At 31.9% G+C, this 17674-nt stretch overlaps 1 protein-coding gene across 5 annotated transcripts in view; it reads left to right on the top strand.

Annotated features, from left to right (window-relative positions):
- LOC105213541 (G protein-coupled receptor kinase 2) overlaps positions 1–13878 on the top strand; it is a 188478-nt gene extending 174600 nt beyond the window's left edge. For 4 of the 5 annotated variants that reach the window (XM_054225463.1, XM_054225464.1, XM_054225461.1 and 1 more), the window contains 10 exons: positions 3958–4053; positions 6324–6444; positions 6502–7233; positions 9223–9328; positions 9604–9793; positions 10665–10913; positions 10996–11153; positions 11361–11564; positions 11634–11897; positions 12413–13878. In XM_054225463.1, the coding sequence (XP_054081438.1) occupies positions 3958–4053; positions 6324–6444; positions 6502–7233; positions 9223–9328; positions 9604–9793; positions 10665–10913; positions 10996–11153; positions 11361–11564; positions 11634–11897; positions 12413–12505 (2213 nt within the window). In that variant the 3' untranslated portion in view covers positions 12506–13878. The remainder of the gene's footprint in view (positions 1–3957; positions 4054–6323; positions 6445–6501; positions 7234–9222; positions 9329–9603; positions 9794–10664; positions 10914–10995; positions 11154–11360; positions 11565–11633; positions 11898–12412) is intronic. The other variant, XM_054225465.1, reaches the window with a different exon arrangement.
- The last annotated feature ends 3796 nt before the right edge of the window (positions 13879–17674 follow it).

The raw sequence follows: 17674 nt of genomic DNA, 5'->3' as shown, positions 1-17674 counted from the left end.
CCCGAGTTCTTGAATGATTCCAAGAAACGTGCTCGCGTTTTAGCTGTGGAACTATCTAAAGACTGTTTACTTTCGAATTAAGCAGGTTTTCCTCCTCAGCTACTATCTTGTATATAAAAGTCTAGTGTCTAACGGTTCCGATTTTGATATACATACTTTACTCTCAATGGCTTTATTATGAAGGTCATTTGGCTCGCCATAACGAGGATAAACCTGCTGATCGTCGAGTGTTTTACGCTGTGATATATGCTTATCAGAATTATTTATTCGTGTAATTCGTACGTTTCTGCATAATCCTTATAAAATCTGATTATTATGTCACAGTGTAATTGCAAAGTTTAATTGACACGCGCTGATGATAAGTCCAATGATTGGATGCCACCACAAGCCACAATAAATGCCACAACATATTAAAACATTTATGGTTCCAATATACATACATACATATGTATATTACGAATACAATGAGTTGGTATAATTACATAGATACATATGTACAGTTAATAATCCATTCATTTGTAATACTGACAAGTGCTAATGATATTAATTTCAGTGCCTTTGGCATGGATTCCATGAAATACAAATTAATTCGTTTGTTACAAGCAAATGTCAGAGTTGCGTAAATCAGCAAGTACAATGAAAATCGCTGCAATTTTCATCGAAATGGAGCGCAAATTCGGTGGACAGTAATTCACGGTTGTCATCGTCAATTATGCAAATTTTAATAAATCTGTTGAACAATTTCGCAGAAAATGTATGAAAACCGTTAAATTAAAATCCATTTATGATTGGAAAAATTCACATCGGAAAAACTAATGGAAATCAAGTATGCTCTTTTATCATTATAGTACGATCCTTTATCAATATTCGTCAAGTCAAAAAGATTGTCTATCGATGCACAAGGGTAACCATTCAAGGCTTCTGTTTTCGAACAAACCTTTACAAATCGATCCAATTCAATCCATCCATTAACAAATCACTTTCGATCTAGTCGTCTTTATCGATTTTCGAAATATATCTCTGAAATGAAAATCCAGATTGACAAAACTTGAATAAAATCTTAAATTAACTTATCAAACACTGCAAGATAAGTTAGAAAGAACTCTTGACAACAACCTCAACAGTGGTAACCACATAATTTTAATCTATTATCTAGATTAGTATTCGGAATGCTTAGCCTTAGAATTAAACTCAGACTTAATCTATTTGAGTCATAAGACGACTATAGAACAAATGGAGAACAAATACTTCGCGAATCATGAATTCATCGTCGTGAGGAGATCTTAAATGCTCAAAATCTCTTCTTTTTAATGAGAGGACTTTCAGCAGGAATTACAAAAGTGGAAGAGCTTTTCTGATCCGCAAAATATTTATCATAAAAGTCATGTTGTTTGGGAATTTAAATTATTAAGAACTTTCGTTTATAAGAAGAAAAAAAACATTTTACGTTCCCGAAGGGATTGACAACATTTCGCATAATCACAGTGGTGACATGGAACTATCGTTAAACAAACTATCCTTACTTTTACTTAACATAGAAAATTAGTATGTCTAAACACATTTCCATATGTAAATGTAAGTATATCTATTTGTGTGTGTGTTTAGGTGGCAACAGCCGCCTGTCGCTGTAAAATTGAATTTTTCATTAAATGTTATTAGGGTCTAACGTATATTAGGATGCTTCTGTGCACGCATATTAGCATATCTACGCAGACGTACATGTGTGCTATTCATGGTAATTTCGGGGCCACACATAGGCCAGTAGTGCGTCCCATTACGTTCATTTATATGTTTGCACTAAGGTGGTCCTTAAGTGTTGGAAATATTTTTGGTATTTCTTTAGTTGTTGATATTATTTATACAATTTTTTTTTTCGCAAGATAGTAAAATGTACAATTGACATATGGGCTGTTTAAATACAAAATAAAATTATTATTTTGTATTTAATTTCTATCCATAACACTGAAGTCGAAAATATCGCACACAAATTATTTGTATCGATTAGAAATTCTGAAATGACTTAAGTAGGGGGTCAAAGTTCAGATTTGATTCGACCAAAAAAATACTTAATTTGGTATTTTTTAAGTAAATGTTTATTGTTTGAAAAAAATTCAGTTAATTATTTGTCAATATTAGGTAATTCAACCAATTGTTTTGCTATTAAATATGTGTGTTTTATTAAATAATGAAGATTAAAATATTTTTTATTTTACTTATATCATTTATTCATGAGACTCAATTCTTTTGGTATTAATTTTTTAAGCAACACCCTAGTAGTCATGCATATTTATATATAATGACAATGAAAGTGGTATATACATACATACATACATATACGTATATGCTCCTTATGCACGAGTACGTACGCCAATTTTATGTTTTTTGCTGTTGTTGTTTTTTCGGTTTTTATGCAAATGTGCTCATTGGCCCATTTCAATGCCTCTAAATTAACATATCGACACGTACGACCAAATGGCCCACAAGTTCAAACGCATTTTCGCATTTCTTTGTATGTATGAATGTGTGTATGCAAATGACTTCATATATGAATATGCACAGACATTCATACATATGTATTTGGATACCAGCATCCTACGCCTATGTGTTGCACTACTTTGTAACATGATTTTGGCAAATATTCTAAAACTCATACAAGCATACTTTTATATAAGTATTTAAGGGCATAAGTACATGCAAGGTTTTATGCCCACAACCCACTTTTTATATAGCCGTTTTTTGTTCTTGTTTTTTTTTTCATTTTTCCAGCACATATGTTTCAATTTCACAGCTGTTGTATGCCTTACACACATACATATACATATGTACATATATTAGCAAACATAACGGCACACAAGCTTTAAAATTTAAACGACTTCATAGGCATTCACATTTACATCTAGTACCCATACACATACATACATTCACACAATTGTCCTTAAGAAGCCGCTGGTAGCAACAGCTTTGCAGTTTCTTTGTCAACTCCAACGAACTTTTAGACATTTAAGGCATTGACATAACCGTTAAAAGTTGACGCTTTTAGCTGGCATTAAGTTCTAAAGCAAATGTTTGCTTGCTGTGCTTTTTAAATTGTGTGTGCAGATTTAAATGAACTCGACTCGAAAGTCGTTGAATTTTTTCTATTTAATGTTAAACCATAATATTTCGTTTAGAGCTCCTTACAAACAGTTGAAGAATCGGAAACATCACTTTATTTTGAGTAGAAAAAATAAAAAATATTATTACTTGACGGTTATATATGTATTGGATTATTCGAAATGAAGCGTAACTTTCTCCATATACACCTCCCTCCTTAGAATTCATTTAGTAAATAAGTTTGAGTCTTAGAATAATCCCTTTTAATTCATTCCAGTGAATAGGTGTTCTTCTGGATACAACGAAATCGAAAAGCAACCTCGAACTATGAAAAAACCCTTTCTCAACAGCTTCCATCCTCCTCGGCACATACCTCAAATGTTGCTAGATTTACCTTATCTAATTTCTTTTAATCTTTTGGTTTTAAGTCCCTATGTTGTCCCCACTATAATCTAGAGTTAGTATCCTTTTAGTCTAGGCAACATCCACGCAGCCTATAAAACTGTTTTGTACACTTTTTACTCAAGGTATTCCAGATCTGAAATTTTCTCCAATATCTATTTTTAATTATTTGAGACGGATCTGTATAGTCTCGAATATGTTTCTTGTCTCTAATATATACGACCAAAGACGCGAAAATCACTGAGTTCATCACTGAAATCTATTAGGAAAAAGTTGTTTGAGAATTTTAAAGCTTTGACAATGTTTAAAATAAAGAATTGAATGGAGAAGATTTACCATTGTCCACGTATTAACTTAAACTCATGAAATGCCAAAAAACTCCTTAACAAAATAAAAATATATTGCACATAAATATGTTAAAAAAAAATCTAATTATTTACGTTGATATTCTTTCAATTTCAGGTGGTTCCGACAGCAACAAAGGCAAGAGCAAGAAATGGCGCAAAATACTACAATTCCCACACATATCGCAGTGTATACACCTCAAAGACAAATTAGGTAAGTCAGTTCAGTGAGATTTGGAAATAACGGTGCTCAAAAAGAATCTACAAAATAAAAATAAAGAAAATTGTATTTAACAAGTAGACAAAAGTATCAAATGGGCAGACACACAAAATCTAATTACTCAAGGTTCTTCATACTTAGCACATACATACATACATTTTTACGCTGGCCAAATTTCACTTTGATGTGATGGCTTGGAATTTTACCAGCTTGGCAGCCGTCGGCACAGTACTAAGTATCCAAGTTTTTCTTTCATCATTTGGTATTTTCTTCTTATGTTTGCTTCGCGTTTGAAAGCTCTTCTACACATGCGTGAATTGGAATAATTACCTTTTTCATAATAATCTAATTGTGCTCCCCAAAGGAGATTGTGCCAAATTTACAATTATGTAATTGAATATGTATCGGGTAATTTAATTTGAGGCTTTACAACGTTAATGATTCATGAGTCTAGTTACTTCGAGTGTATTATTAGAAGGTATTATATAAAAATTTAATACAATATTTTTCGAGAATAAATCGAATTATTGAATTTAGTTTCATTTAATAAATTCAAAAAAGCCTTTTGGCAGGTGTTATTCCTCAAAATGGTTGGTATGAGTGCTGCACCAGTCTAGTGAAATTAAAAAAAAAATGCATAAAATTAATTTACGACAATTTTTGTGTTATATATTGTATTATATTGTGTTATTAACAGGAATGTAAAAGTTGAGCGTTCGCTTAAAAAAAAATTAGAACTTAAAATTTGTTCATACTATTTTTTTCCAAAAATTGTATTATCTCCTCAAGCGTCTTTTGTATGAGAAGTAATACAATTTCTAAAAAGTTCCTTATGACGAATAAGTTTTGTTACTTACACTGCTTTCTTGGTTTGATTCATACTCGTATAATGTAACGTTGGGACTTACAGATAAATGTTTCACGTTTTCTTAGTTTCAAGCTTTAAAATTATACCTGGAACAAACTTTGTTTTATAAGTATATTAATTACTGCGCTTTACTAAAGGTTCGCTAAAGTTCCAAGGACTTGGCAGTAATTATTAGACTCTTTTGAGGTCTGCAACTGTTCTGATCTGCTTTTTATTATTCTTTATAACCTCAGGAGGATCTCTATGAAAAAGACGAGAAAAATGCTTCAGGAATCTGGTTATTAATAACCATTAGTAGGATCTCTATAACCTCAGGAGGATCTCTATGATTTCTTTCAAACAACATACTTCAGGAATCTGGTTATTAGGAGGATTAGGATTAAGATTAGGACGATCTTTATGAAAAAGAAGAGAAACATGCTTCAGGAATCTGGTTACTAAGAACCATTAGGTGGATCTCTATAACCTCTATTATTAATATTTTATAGGTCGTTCGAGAGATTCGGTATCGTTTACTTTTATCAGACCGTAATATTCCAAAGCTTCAATCGCATTGTATCTGATTTGAATACTTTTTGATGCCAATGTTCACTGATCCAGAATTCTATTCTCAACCTCATGTGTAATTTTACAGTTCAAACTGATTAATAGTAATAACTACATAATTACGGAACTGTTAACCTAAAAATAAACACCTCTACTAAATGAATCGAAATCCTTTACCTTTTGTTAGAAAATTTTATTATTTTCATGTTTTATTTTTATTTCAATTCAATAAGATTAGAGTTTACTACACAAGACGTAACTTAAAATTAAAATTTCCTGGACCCGGTCCTTCAAATCTAAACTAAAATTTTAATAAATATGTAGACGTCTTCCAAAGTCAATAGGTAATGCCATTGTGGTTAATATTAGCAGTTCACTCAATGAAGTAGACATTTAGTGACACCATTGAACGTGATCGAAGTAGTATTTGAGAAGGAATCTTAATATTACTTCGAGAACCCATTAACTACCCATTTGATAAAAAAATCTGTAATTCATAGATAGAATTTAGACGAAGACCAACTCATTTTGAAGAACAACAAATGAATGAAATTCTATTACCGATCATCTATCTTCCTCAATTTCGTCACTTCACTCTTTTCACAGCCATTGGCAAACTTCAGAACAACTGCATTTTACCGATTGAATAATTATTATAGGGATCGGATAGTTCAAATTATATGATGAAAGTCTGACTCCAGCTTTAATGATTGCACTGCTACACTAATAGTAGTTTGAAATGGCAAATCCCTTAGTTTTAGACAAACCTAAGAATCAACAGGTTCTATATATAATAACTTTTTTTAAAACCTAAATAAAAAATATATTTTATACTCTACTCTCTTTGCAGATATAAGTTATGGTTACGTGATAGACCAACAGCCCATCGGCCGTACATTATTTAGGCAATTTTGTGAAAGCAAACGGCCGATCTACTTTCGATACATTTCGTTCCTGGATGAAGTGCAGCGGTGAGTATAAAATGCGCCACCATTCATATCGTCATGTATGTATATATCGATTATTAGAATCTCGTTTTTGCTATCCTCCAATGCGAAATTTAGATACGACGTGGAGTACGATGAGAATCGTATCGCCATTGCCGTCGATATTGGACGACGCTTTTTGGCCATTGACACGCCAACCGCACTGAATAACGGCATTTGCGATATTGGCGCTGTCATACGAACGGCGAATGAGAATGCCGTTGATGACGACGATGCCACGAACAACACGAGTTCCACCATTGAAAATAACACTGCTGCAGCAGAGACTGAAAATCACAATAATACCACCGCCATTAATAGCAGCAGCAACAATCACAAAAAGAACTACGAGCATCACAATGGCGATGAGCACAGCAATGGCAATGAGCAACAGAAGCATGTATTAGGCGATGGTAGTGCGACACATGATGCCGGTGGCTCTGGTGGTGGCGACAGTGGTGTGGACGCAGGCGATACAGTTGGTGGCGGCAGCGGTGAAGGCAGCGGCGGTGGGGGAGGCGGGGATGATACCGGCGGCGGTGACCTCACCAAAGAGAGCAGCAATTGCCACTATAGTCCGGGTGAGGGCAAATTGAATCCCGCCACCGGCGATGAACTGGTGCTGGACGTGCTCAACGATGATCTGATTGCGCGAGTGCGTGACAAGATCACCAGCGGCAATAAAGAACTTTTCGAGCCGTGCGTAACTGCTGTGAAGGCATTCCTGGCCGGTGAACCGTTTCAAGAGTTCGAGACTTCAATGTATTTCCATCGGTAAGTGTGTGTATGTGTGTGTGGTGAACTTATATTATTTATGATGGATGTTAATAGTCAGAAAACTCTGTAATTGCATTTGCAAAACAAAGCGCAGCCATTTTATATATACAATGAACAATTTTAGCTCCATATATAAATACCAACATTCTCTTGTGTGTAAACAATATTGAATTAAAAAACACTCAAGCACTTTCTATATCTATTAATACTAAACGATTTGCGTAAGAGGGATTTCCCAGTATGAATTATTTTTAATATTCAAACACACACATTCCATCTCTGTATTTGAGTGGGTACTTGCGCGAACGTGCCGGCACATATCATAAATATGAAATATATGGTAGATACATATATTGAAATGGCGCTGTACATTAGCTATTATTTGCCATCGTCAATCACATAAAACAGCTGTGTAAATGATGGTATGCCATGTAAAGTGGAAATAGAAAAGTATTTTCTTAAATTAGATTAGCTAAAAATGCTCGCAACACTGTTTCTGCGACAAATGCCATACACATGTCAGCTGCAATATATCGTATATACAGTTAAGGCCATAATAATAAAACAGCGTTCATGAAAATTCCTAAGAACGCTGTATGACTTGAAAATTTAACTCTAACAAAAATAAAATATATTCCAACTATTATTAACAATAATAATGAATTGTATTCCAAAATATTTTTTCTTTATTGCTTTGGTAAAAACTCGATTTTCTTATTCGCCATCGAGAGCGATACAAAGTCGTTAGGCTTTTCACTATCAAATTTCATTAAGTCTTTGTTTAGGCTTCAGATCCGGCGACTATGTCTTCATTGGCTTATATTTCTCCAACAGCATTATTTTATTTTATGAGTACAAGAGTTAGTCGTAGGAGCCGATCTATAGAATAATTTGAATGCGAAAGCAATTTAGGACCAGGATTTAATTTTGCCATCGCCATTGCATTGCTTTTATGAAACTGTCTCGAATTACGACTTTCTCCGCAATTCCATCACTTAAACGATCCATTGTCGCTATATAGTAGTCGCTGCTAATGGTTTTTTCTTTTTATTATATTCAAAAGTCGAGGTATATTGGTCCTTCTAATCCCGATTTATAAACGTCCAAATGACTTGACTGCTGCGTCTTTACACTCTTTCAATTTGATTCTTCACGGTTAGTATACCTGAAACACTTTGGATTGAACTCCGGTTGGAAGTATTAACTGAATTTTACGGTTATGAAAAATCTTCCTGTAGTCCTATTATCATTAGTCAAGTCACTTTTCAGTGTCACCAGTATTTTTTCGTCAAAAATAGTCGTTTATGAACCTACTAAATTCCTTTATTGATATAATTAGTGGATTTTTCGAAATATAAAACTTTTCGTTACTCAAAAAGCTTTATCTCACAGGCCAAATTGTGATTCTATCGTTCATCGAAAATAGTCAATCCAATAATGGAAATTTTATCGTTTTGGTTGAAAATATTATATAATTTTGACTCTTTTGCAATCATTATCAGATACCTTTCATCTCCATGACCTGTTCTGAGGGGACTATACACTTCATGTCGTCATTATTTGTAGCATAACATCAAAACGTAACCTAAAAATTATAGTAGAAACCTCTAAAATATTGGCTAAAGCTTTAGCTGTTATAATTCACAAATTACAAATTCTCTTCACCTGAACTTTCTTAAATTTAAACTAGATAATCTTCGCATCTCTTAATTTCGATTCTTTGTCTATTATGATAATTAGAGGTTATTCCAAATTATTTCTCAAAACATTTGTATAAATTTACATTTAAGACCAAACGGTGCCCAATTGTTAGGTGTTGATTTTTTTTCAAAAATTCTCAAATTTATATACCCGCTCTACTACAAAATTAAAAGGACCTACACACATAATTACATATGTAGTTATAATATACTGCCGCCAACAGTTAGTGCATGATTGCATTTTAAAATAATCCACATTCACCTCTCTCTCTCTCTTTCGACACAGTTATTTGCAATGGAAATGGCTCGAGGCGCAACCCATCACCTACAAAACGTTTCGCATGTATCGCGTACTGGGCAAAGGTGGCTTCGGCGAAGTCTGTGCATGTCAGGTAAGTGCCCACAGAAAGCTAACTATAACATAGAAACATCCAAACATACAGACATATATACAAAAGAGTGCAAACGAGGTGAAGTGTAAACTATGCAAATAGAATGCAAATCCCTTTTTTATGCGTTCATGTTTTACAATAGAAATACGAGTGCCATAGAAATATTTTTTTTCTATTCGTATATGCCGGTGTATGTACATTCATGTCGCACTCATGTACCATTTTTGGTTGCTAAAATTTTTCTTTGTTTTTCTATCCCATTTTTGTATTTTTAGGTACGTGCAACTGGTAAAATGTACGCTTGCAAAAAGCTCGAGAAGAAACGCATCAAAAAACGCAAGGGCGAATCTATGGTGCTCATAGAGAAACAGATTTTGCAGAAAATCAATTCCCGCTTCGTTGTTAATTTGGCATACGCGTACGAAACGAAGGATGCCCTCTGTCTTGTGCTAACGATAATGAATGGTGAGTTATGGTAACTGTAAAGTTGTTGTTGTTGTTAACCGTGTTTTTCAAAGCTTGATGTAAGTACGTATATATTAAAATATATTTTTTCTTTCTTGGGAGCCAACTCCATAACTTCAAGTCGTCACTCAACATCCTGACATACTCTTTAGATCTCTCATATACACTCTGTACCTCTTAAACACTTTCATTCGCTTTGTTCTATATTTTATGAAGACTTTTGTTTCTTTAATCTAAATTTGTCTTTTCATTTTGACGGTTGCTGTCTAATAGACTACGTTATCTGACTATCGTTGGATCGGTAGTACTGATGCTATTTTTAGTTCATACCGTCAGTAGCTACTTGCCTGCTCACAGATTCTCATTTAGACTAAGATCAACCAGAAAATTATCAACCTTTAAGCAGATCTATAAACCGGGAGAAATCCTTCACTATTAACTTTTATGAATCAGATGCTAGTTGGCAAAGCTGTTTGGAGGAAGACGAAGAGGAACCATTCAAGCACTTCCTCCTTCAATGTCCAGTATTCGCCAGACTTAAGTTAAAGAACCTCGAAAGAATTTTTATGATAGAGTCCTAGACAATTGTCGTATCATAAGGGTCTTAGAGATCCGTCAAGAGTATCCGGGTGTCACAAGGACACAAGGACAGTTGAATCTGTCTAAGTGAGATTCTCTGCAGTTGCGGAGATCCACCCCTTAACCTAACCTAACCTAACTTTTCTGAACCTCAATTTCGGACTAACATCGTACAGACCTGTTAAAATAGAAATAACCACCATTTTATTATTATTGCTGTAATTTCCATATTATAATTGTTATTTTATTCTCCTACTCATCTCTTAAATCCTCACCTTAAATACTCCCACAGGCGGCGACTTGAAATTCCATATCTATAATATGGGTGGTGATCCGGGCTTCGAAATGGTGCGCGCACGTTTCTACGCTGCCGAGGTAGTCTGCGGACTGGAACATCTACACCAACAGGGTATTGTTTATCGAGATTGTAAGCCGGAGAATATATTGCTGGACGATCACGGGCATGTGCGAATATCAGATTTAGGTTTAGCCGTTGAAATACCGGAAGGCGATTTGGTGCGCGGACGTGTCGGTACAGTGGGTGAGTGCACTAAGATTTATCGGTTTATCTTCTCTTATTTTTTTCTTATACTAACTCCGTTTTTATTATTTTTGTATGGCAGGTTACATGGCTCCAGAGGTGATCGACAATGAAAAATACTCATTCTCACCGGATTGGTTCAGTTTTGGTTGTTTATTATATGAAATGATCGAAGGTCAGGCGCCATTCCGCATGCGCAAGGAGAAGGTGAAACGCGAAGAGGTCGATCGGCGTGTGAAGGTGAGTCGGCAGATTAGTTAGAAGATGCTTTGATAATCATGAAATCTGTTAGTTGTAAAGAACGAAAAATTTGAGGTTATATGACAGAAGTTATTATTATAAGGGACTGTTTAATACATTTTTAATAAGAATATATTATCTAAATTTAATAGAATTTTAATAAATAGATTCTCTAAACATATCCTAACTTAAATTTCATATTTTTAGGAGGACAATGAAAAGTATTCTAGCAAATTTAGTGATGAGGCTAAATCATTATGCCAACAGCTGCTCGCTAAATCCATAAAAGTACGACTTGGCTGTAGAAATGGGCGCTACGGTGCGCGCGAAGTGAAATTACATCCATTCTTCAATTGCATCAACTGGAAACGACTGGAGGCGGGCATGGTGAAGCCGCCATTTGTACCAGATGTAAGTGTGATAATTTTTATTTATAATTTTTATTTTATAATATTTTTAAAAATCTGTTCTCTACTACAGCCACATGCCGTTTATGCCAAGGATGTGCTAGACATTGAACAATTCTCCACGGTGAAAGGTGTCAATATCGACGACTCCGACACGAACTTCTATAGCAAATTTAATACCGGCTCCGTGTCGATTTCATGGCAAACTGAAATGATGGAAACAGAATGCTTCCGCGAACTGAATGTATTCGGTGTCGACGACAGTCCAACGCCCGATTTGTTGATCAACGCAGTGCCGGAGCCCGAAAAGGCTGGCTGTTTTCCATTCAGAAGAAAGGTGCTTAGTAAAATATTATAAACAAAAATATTAAAAAAAAATAATAATTTTATTAAATTGAAATATAAACAAAAATATTAAAAAAAATAATAATTTTATTAAATTGAAAAAAAAAATATTAAAATGAGAAAAATATTAAAATGATAAAAAAGAAATTAAAATTTTATTTAATTAAAAAAAAAAAAAAAAAAATTTATTGAAGTGAAAAAAAAAAATATTAAAATTTTATTAAAGTGAAAATAATAAAATTATAAAAAAGCAACTTAAATTTTATTTAATTGAAAAAGATAAAACTATATAAAACAATAAAATTTTAATATTTCCATTGAAAAAAAAATTAAAATTTTATTAAATAGAAAAAAAATATAAAACTATAAATAATAATTATGTTTTTATTTAATTAAAAAAAAATTATAAACCTATAATATAAAAATACAAATTTTATTAAATTAAAAAAAGTTATAAAAAAAATGAAAATTTTATTTATTTTATTTTTTATAATTTTCTGTTTGCAGAAGAAGCAACCGTTGCGCACACAGCCGATACCCATTCCCGAACACTTACTAACCACTAGTCACAGCGTTTCCTCGACGACCGTTGAAAGCTGATAGAATAAGTAAATAAGCAACCACATTAAATGATAATTGTACGCAGGCGCATTAAATTACAAACATAAACACAACACACATTAATGGAATGGTGCAAAGCGAGCGACAAACACATACACACATAAATGCTGGTGTTTTCGATGTTTAAACTATAATGCTACATACAAATTAATTAATGTAGCGCATACTACATACATACATATTATATAAGTAATCATACACCCCCACTCTCACGCACAAACACACACACATACAAGCGCTGTAGCGTATGCAACAAACGACACAAAGGCATTAATTACTATGTACGTACATAACATACATACATACTAGATTACTATGTATTAATTAAGCGTAAATTTTGTAAGCAGTCATTACATACATACATACTATGTGTATAGTGCACAATACAACAACAAACACACAAAAATAACTTTATTGCATTATGTAAGCGTGTAGAGATTTAACAAATTTTTTGCAAACATAATATTATTATGAAACTATCTAATTGTAGTTATATAATATGTATTCTTTTTGTATTGTGCAAAGCAAGTGAAAGCAAAAGCAAAAGAAGAAAAGAAAGGAAAAAAAATGCATAAACTTTATTAAATAATTGTAGTATTAAATGCAGGCATACATACAAATATATGTATGTACATATTTACCGCTAACCGTTACGACATAGCGTTATATTTGTAATGACTACACGTACATATTACTTTACGACAAATTCGACTTTTTTCTGGGTATCGAACCAAATTAATTCTTTTTCCGGGAGCTTGAGTCATAAGTAAAAGAAATTGTATTCTCCGATTTTCGAAGTTAGCCTGTAAAATAGAAATATTTGAATTCGAAGTTCGAAATAAATATTTTTTTAAATATTATTATTAATTTCGGGATATAACTACTAATAAATCCAAAATTTGCATATAAACTATATTTTTCGCATAATTCAATAGTGTATTTCACTCTTCGGTCAAGTTTATGAGCAATGTGCTATGAAGCGGCGTCCAATTTAGAACTTCGAAAAAATATAATTTTATATTTCGAAAAATACTGGACTGTCATATAAGTTCCTCGAGAGGGTTTAAAATACCATTGAATTAAGAAGAAAATTTAGATTGTATGCATAGTTTGGATTTTTTAGTAGCTATATCTTTCATTAATAATAATTAAAAAAATAATATTTTTTTCGAACTTCAAAATCAAATACATATTTCGATTTTGGTGGCTAACTTCGAAAATCGGATAATACATTTTTTTTACTTACTACGCAATCTCCCGGAAAAAATTAGTTTGGTCCAATACTCAGCCGTGAGTTGTACAGTGTAATGACTAATGAAACTAGTAAACAAAAACAAAAAAAAAAAAAAAAATACATCCAAAAGACTATGCCAATAAAAAAGAAAGCAAAATATGCATACATAAACAAGCATATAAGGTGAAAAGAAAAATAAAATACACAAATTAATGTAATAATTAAATGTTTAAAAAAACTCAAAGCTCACAATATAACTACCAAACTAATGTTTTTTGTAAATGTTTTCTTTTTTACAACTTGGACTAAACATGCTCATACATATATAGAAAAGAAGAAAGAAAAAACAGTTGCATACTTAAATATCACATGTAATATATGCTGCATACCCACATACATACATACATACATAATAAATATATATTCAACTAAATACAAACTAATTACATATGCATTTAGCGTTTAAGCAACAACAATAAGAAGAAAAACATGGTAGTAAAACAAAAAGTGAAAAATGATAAATAAATAAAATACCAAAAATTTATAAAAATTTATAGGCATGCTATTGAATTAGCGTAAAAGGCAGAAATTACAAAAAAAAAAATAAAAAATAAAACAAGAACACAGATGTATTTGTGTTGAACTCGTTAGTTTCGTGAATTTGTATAGATTTAGGATATTTTGTATGTGTGTTGTTTTTTGTAAATTCGCAAAAACTTTGAAATTATACATACATGTATAATGCATATAAGCAACTTTGAATTATAATTACATCTAGATACTTATGTACATACATATAAATCTCAAATTAACCAGTTAAAAATACATAAAATAAACATACATAAATACAGCACAAAATTGCATTACTTGTACTGATAAATATTAAATACAAATAAATAAAATATCATTTTTTATATACATTACATATAAATCAATGTGTGTTCCAGCTATACTTACAGTAAATTAACTATAACTATGTAAAACATTATTTTGTAAAAAAAAACAAAACGAAAAAGAAAAAAAATATTTACGAAATACAAAATACGACACACTGTTGTACATACAATCGATGTCTTATTTATTTATTTAATGATAAAATGCTAACTGCGCAGTTTTCGTTTTCATGTGAAGCGAAGTTTTGTTCGAAAAAAACTTCGAAAATCCAAAACAGCCGTTGTTTTTGGTATGCATACATTATATACATACATCTTTCACGTATTTTCGATACTATGCATTGGATGGCATTCGAAATAGATTTTAAATTTTTTGGAAATAACTTTTATAAATGAATTCTTAGAAATATTGGTCAATATTTAAAGCAATTCAACTAACATTCAATACAATTATAAAATTTTACGAAGTTGTTCAATCATATTTTTGTAACTGCAATTTTTGATATTGACATTAAGCCACATCTTTGTTTTTTTATTCATAAAATATTATTCAAATAATTTTCATTCTGATTAATCGGCAATAAATGTCTATATAGAAACATTTATTTGGAGATTTGACATAAATCAGATTTGTCACTACATCTGCTACTAATTAATTTCTTATTAATTCAGTTGTTGCTTTTTCCGACGATTGAAGGATATAATATAGAAATAGTAACCTCCTTGGACTATATGAGAAGTTGCTTTTGATATCAGAAATCTTAAATCGAAATATATCTATGAAATGGCAACTCTGTTGAAATTTTCTTCGAGTTTCGAATTTTTAAATAACTGAATGTTTATATAAACTTTTTCTGTTAAAACAAAAAAATGTCAAAAGAGCTACAGAGTGATGATGTCCGATAACAGAGTGATGAATGAATTTTGAATTTTCTTTTACATAAAGTTCATTACATCATCTTAACAGACTCCACTAGATCTCCAAATTTTACATTCCCAGACTTTGTTTGGGTTGTTTTAAAAGTAAGATTGCTTAATTAGTGTTGTTTTCAAAAAATATGCAAAAAAAATCGAAAGAGCTAAGTTGAATAAAAATAATTTGAATGTAAAAAGCTGTTGCTTGTAATAATACATTTTTGACGAAATGGACTTAATGTTATACAAAAATAACTGGAAAAAATCATTGTACTACATGCTTTCCGTAGAATTTATAACGGGTGTTGTTTTTTTATACGTGTGGTTTTCAATGAGGCAATATTTTTTTCGGAGTTGACCTTTTTGGCAGCTGTTACTTGATTTTTATCACTTTGGTTTGCCATTAATGAATAGACTTACAGTGGAACAACGTTTATTGCTGACGTACGTCCCCAAATTCTGCAAAAAGTGGTCGAAAATTGGGCCTCTCTGTTAGAATGTATTCGAACCAGCCGCGGTTGTCACTTACACAAATTTTTTTAAAACGTAATGGCGACCACTTATCTTTATGAAAAAAGCTTAATTCTTATCCAAAACATTGAATTATATGCGTATTATTTCTACTCGAAAGACATGTCTAAAAAATACTCTTGATTTATCTCTTGTATCAAAAACGGCATTTTCCAATTCTGAAATTTAACCTAAAGTTATAAATAATGTTATCGAGATTTGAGAAACTTCTGATATCAAATATCATTAGAATTTCCTATATCCCTAGACCAAAGGATGAATGTTATTATAAGAAATTTCTAACTGAAGTGTTGAATGTTCTTATATGATATGAAGAATAGTGCATTGAAGATGTCTCCGATTCATCGAACACTGCACAGTAGTGAATCGAACAAAAAACTGGTATAAATCGAAATGAACTGGTATAATCACATTGACACAGTAAAATAAGCAGTTATACCACTTCAATAATGTATCCACAAGAGAGTATTCTTCTAATGAATAGAACTGGTTAATTTTGCTTTCCTGTGTAATTTTTTCACATAAACTTAACGAGCAGAAAATGGCGAATATAGGCTATACTTATTGTTAAAACTTGTTGCCTACATTTACTCTAATTGTTATCATACTTTCTTATTCAAGCCTAAAATTATAATTTCGTGCAATCGCTTTTTAACTTTTCATATTTTAACATTTCAATAAATCCAAATAGTTGTCTGGAAGATATGTGTATAATCTTTATTTATTTTTATAATTTTTTTTCTCAATATATTCGAATGGGACATCTACACACACAAAACTAGAACAAGTAAATTTATCAATAAATAAGCATTTATGAATGTAGTATAGCGCTGCTCAAAGTAAAATTCAAATAGAGAGTCATAAAATAAAAAAAAAATCGTATTTGCATAGTTGCATACTTATCACTCACACTGTGTCAATAAACATGCAAAGAATATTGAAAAAAATAAACTTTTAACTATTAAAATAAATAAATATTTATGAATCTCAACTTACTTAAGCGTATATGTGTGTGTGAAAGTACCACACACACACTCAATAGTAACAAGAAATAAAAACTGTTCATCCCTGCCAGCCAAAGGTGGTGAAAAAGCTGGTTAAACCGAAGTTTTTTAAACCCACAAAAGTGGTAAAAAAGTGGTGAGTTTGCCATAGGCCAGCATAGCTGCTTGTGAGTTTTTTAACCACTATTCCCCTCACACGTACGAATACAAAAACAAAACAACCAAAACGTGTGCGTTGGCGTTAGTAATTGGAGAAACATGAGGGGAAAGTGGTTAGGCCTGGCTGGCAGGGATGCCGTACATACATACATACATACAAGTACATGAATATTGATAAATGCATAGATATATAATTTATAGTCAGTAAATTAAAGGAAAAAGGAAAATGACTTCATTCAAATATTTTGTGTAATACACATTCATACATACATATTAACTACTTAGTACATACTTATATTGAATCAATATAAAAATAATTAATTAATACAAACACAAGAGATACATACATACATACATATGTACTGGCATATGGGCTAAGTGTAATTTAAGAAAACCAAACAAAAAGCTAAAT

This window comes from Zeugodacus cucurbitae, chromosome 2 (genome assembly GCF_028554725.1).
Source record: "Zeugodacus cucurbitae isolate PBARC_wt_2022May chromosome 2, idZeuCucr1.2, whole genome shotgun sequence".
In the NCBI taxonomy this organism is placed as follows: Eukaryota; Metazoa; Arthropoda; class Insecta; order Diptera; family Tephritidae; genus Zeugodacus; species Zeugodacus cucurbitae.
The sequence above is the reverse complement of the archived record's forward strand: the minus strand, read 5'-3'. Positions and strand labels throughout refer to the sequence as shown.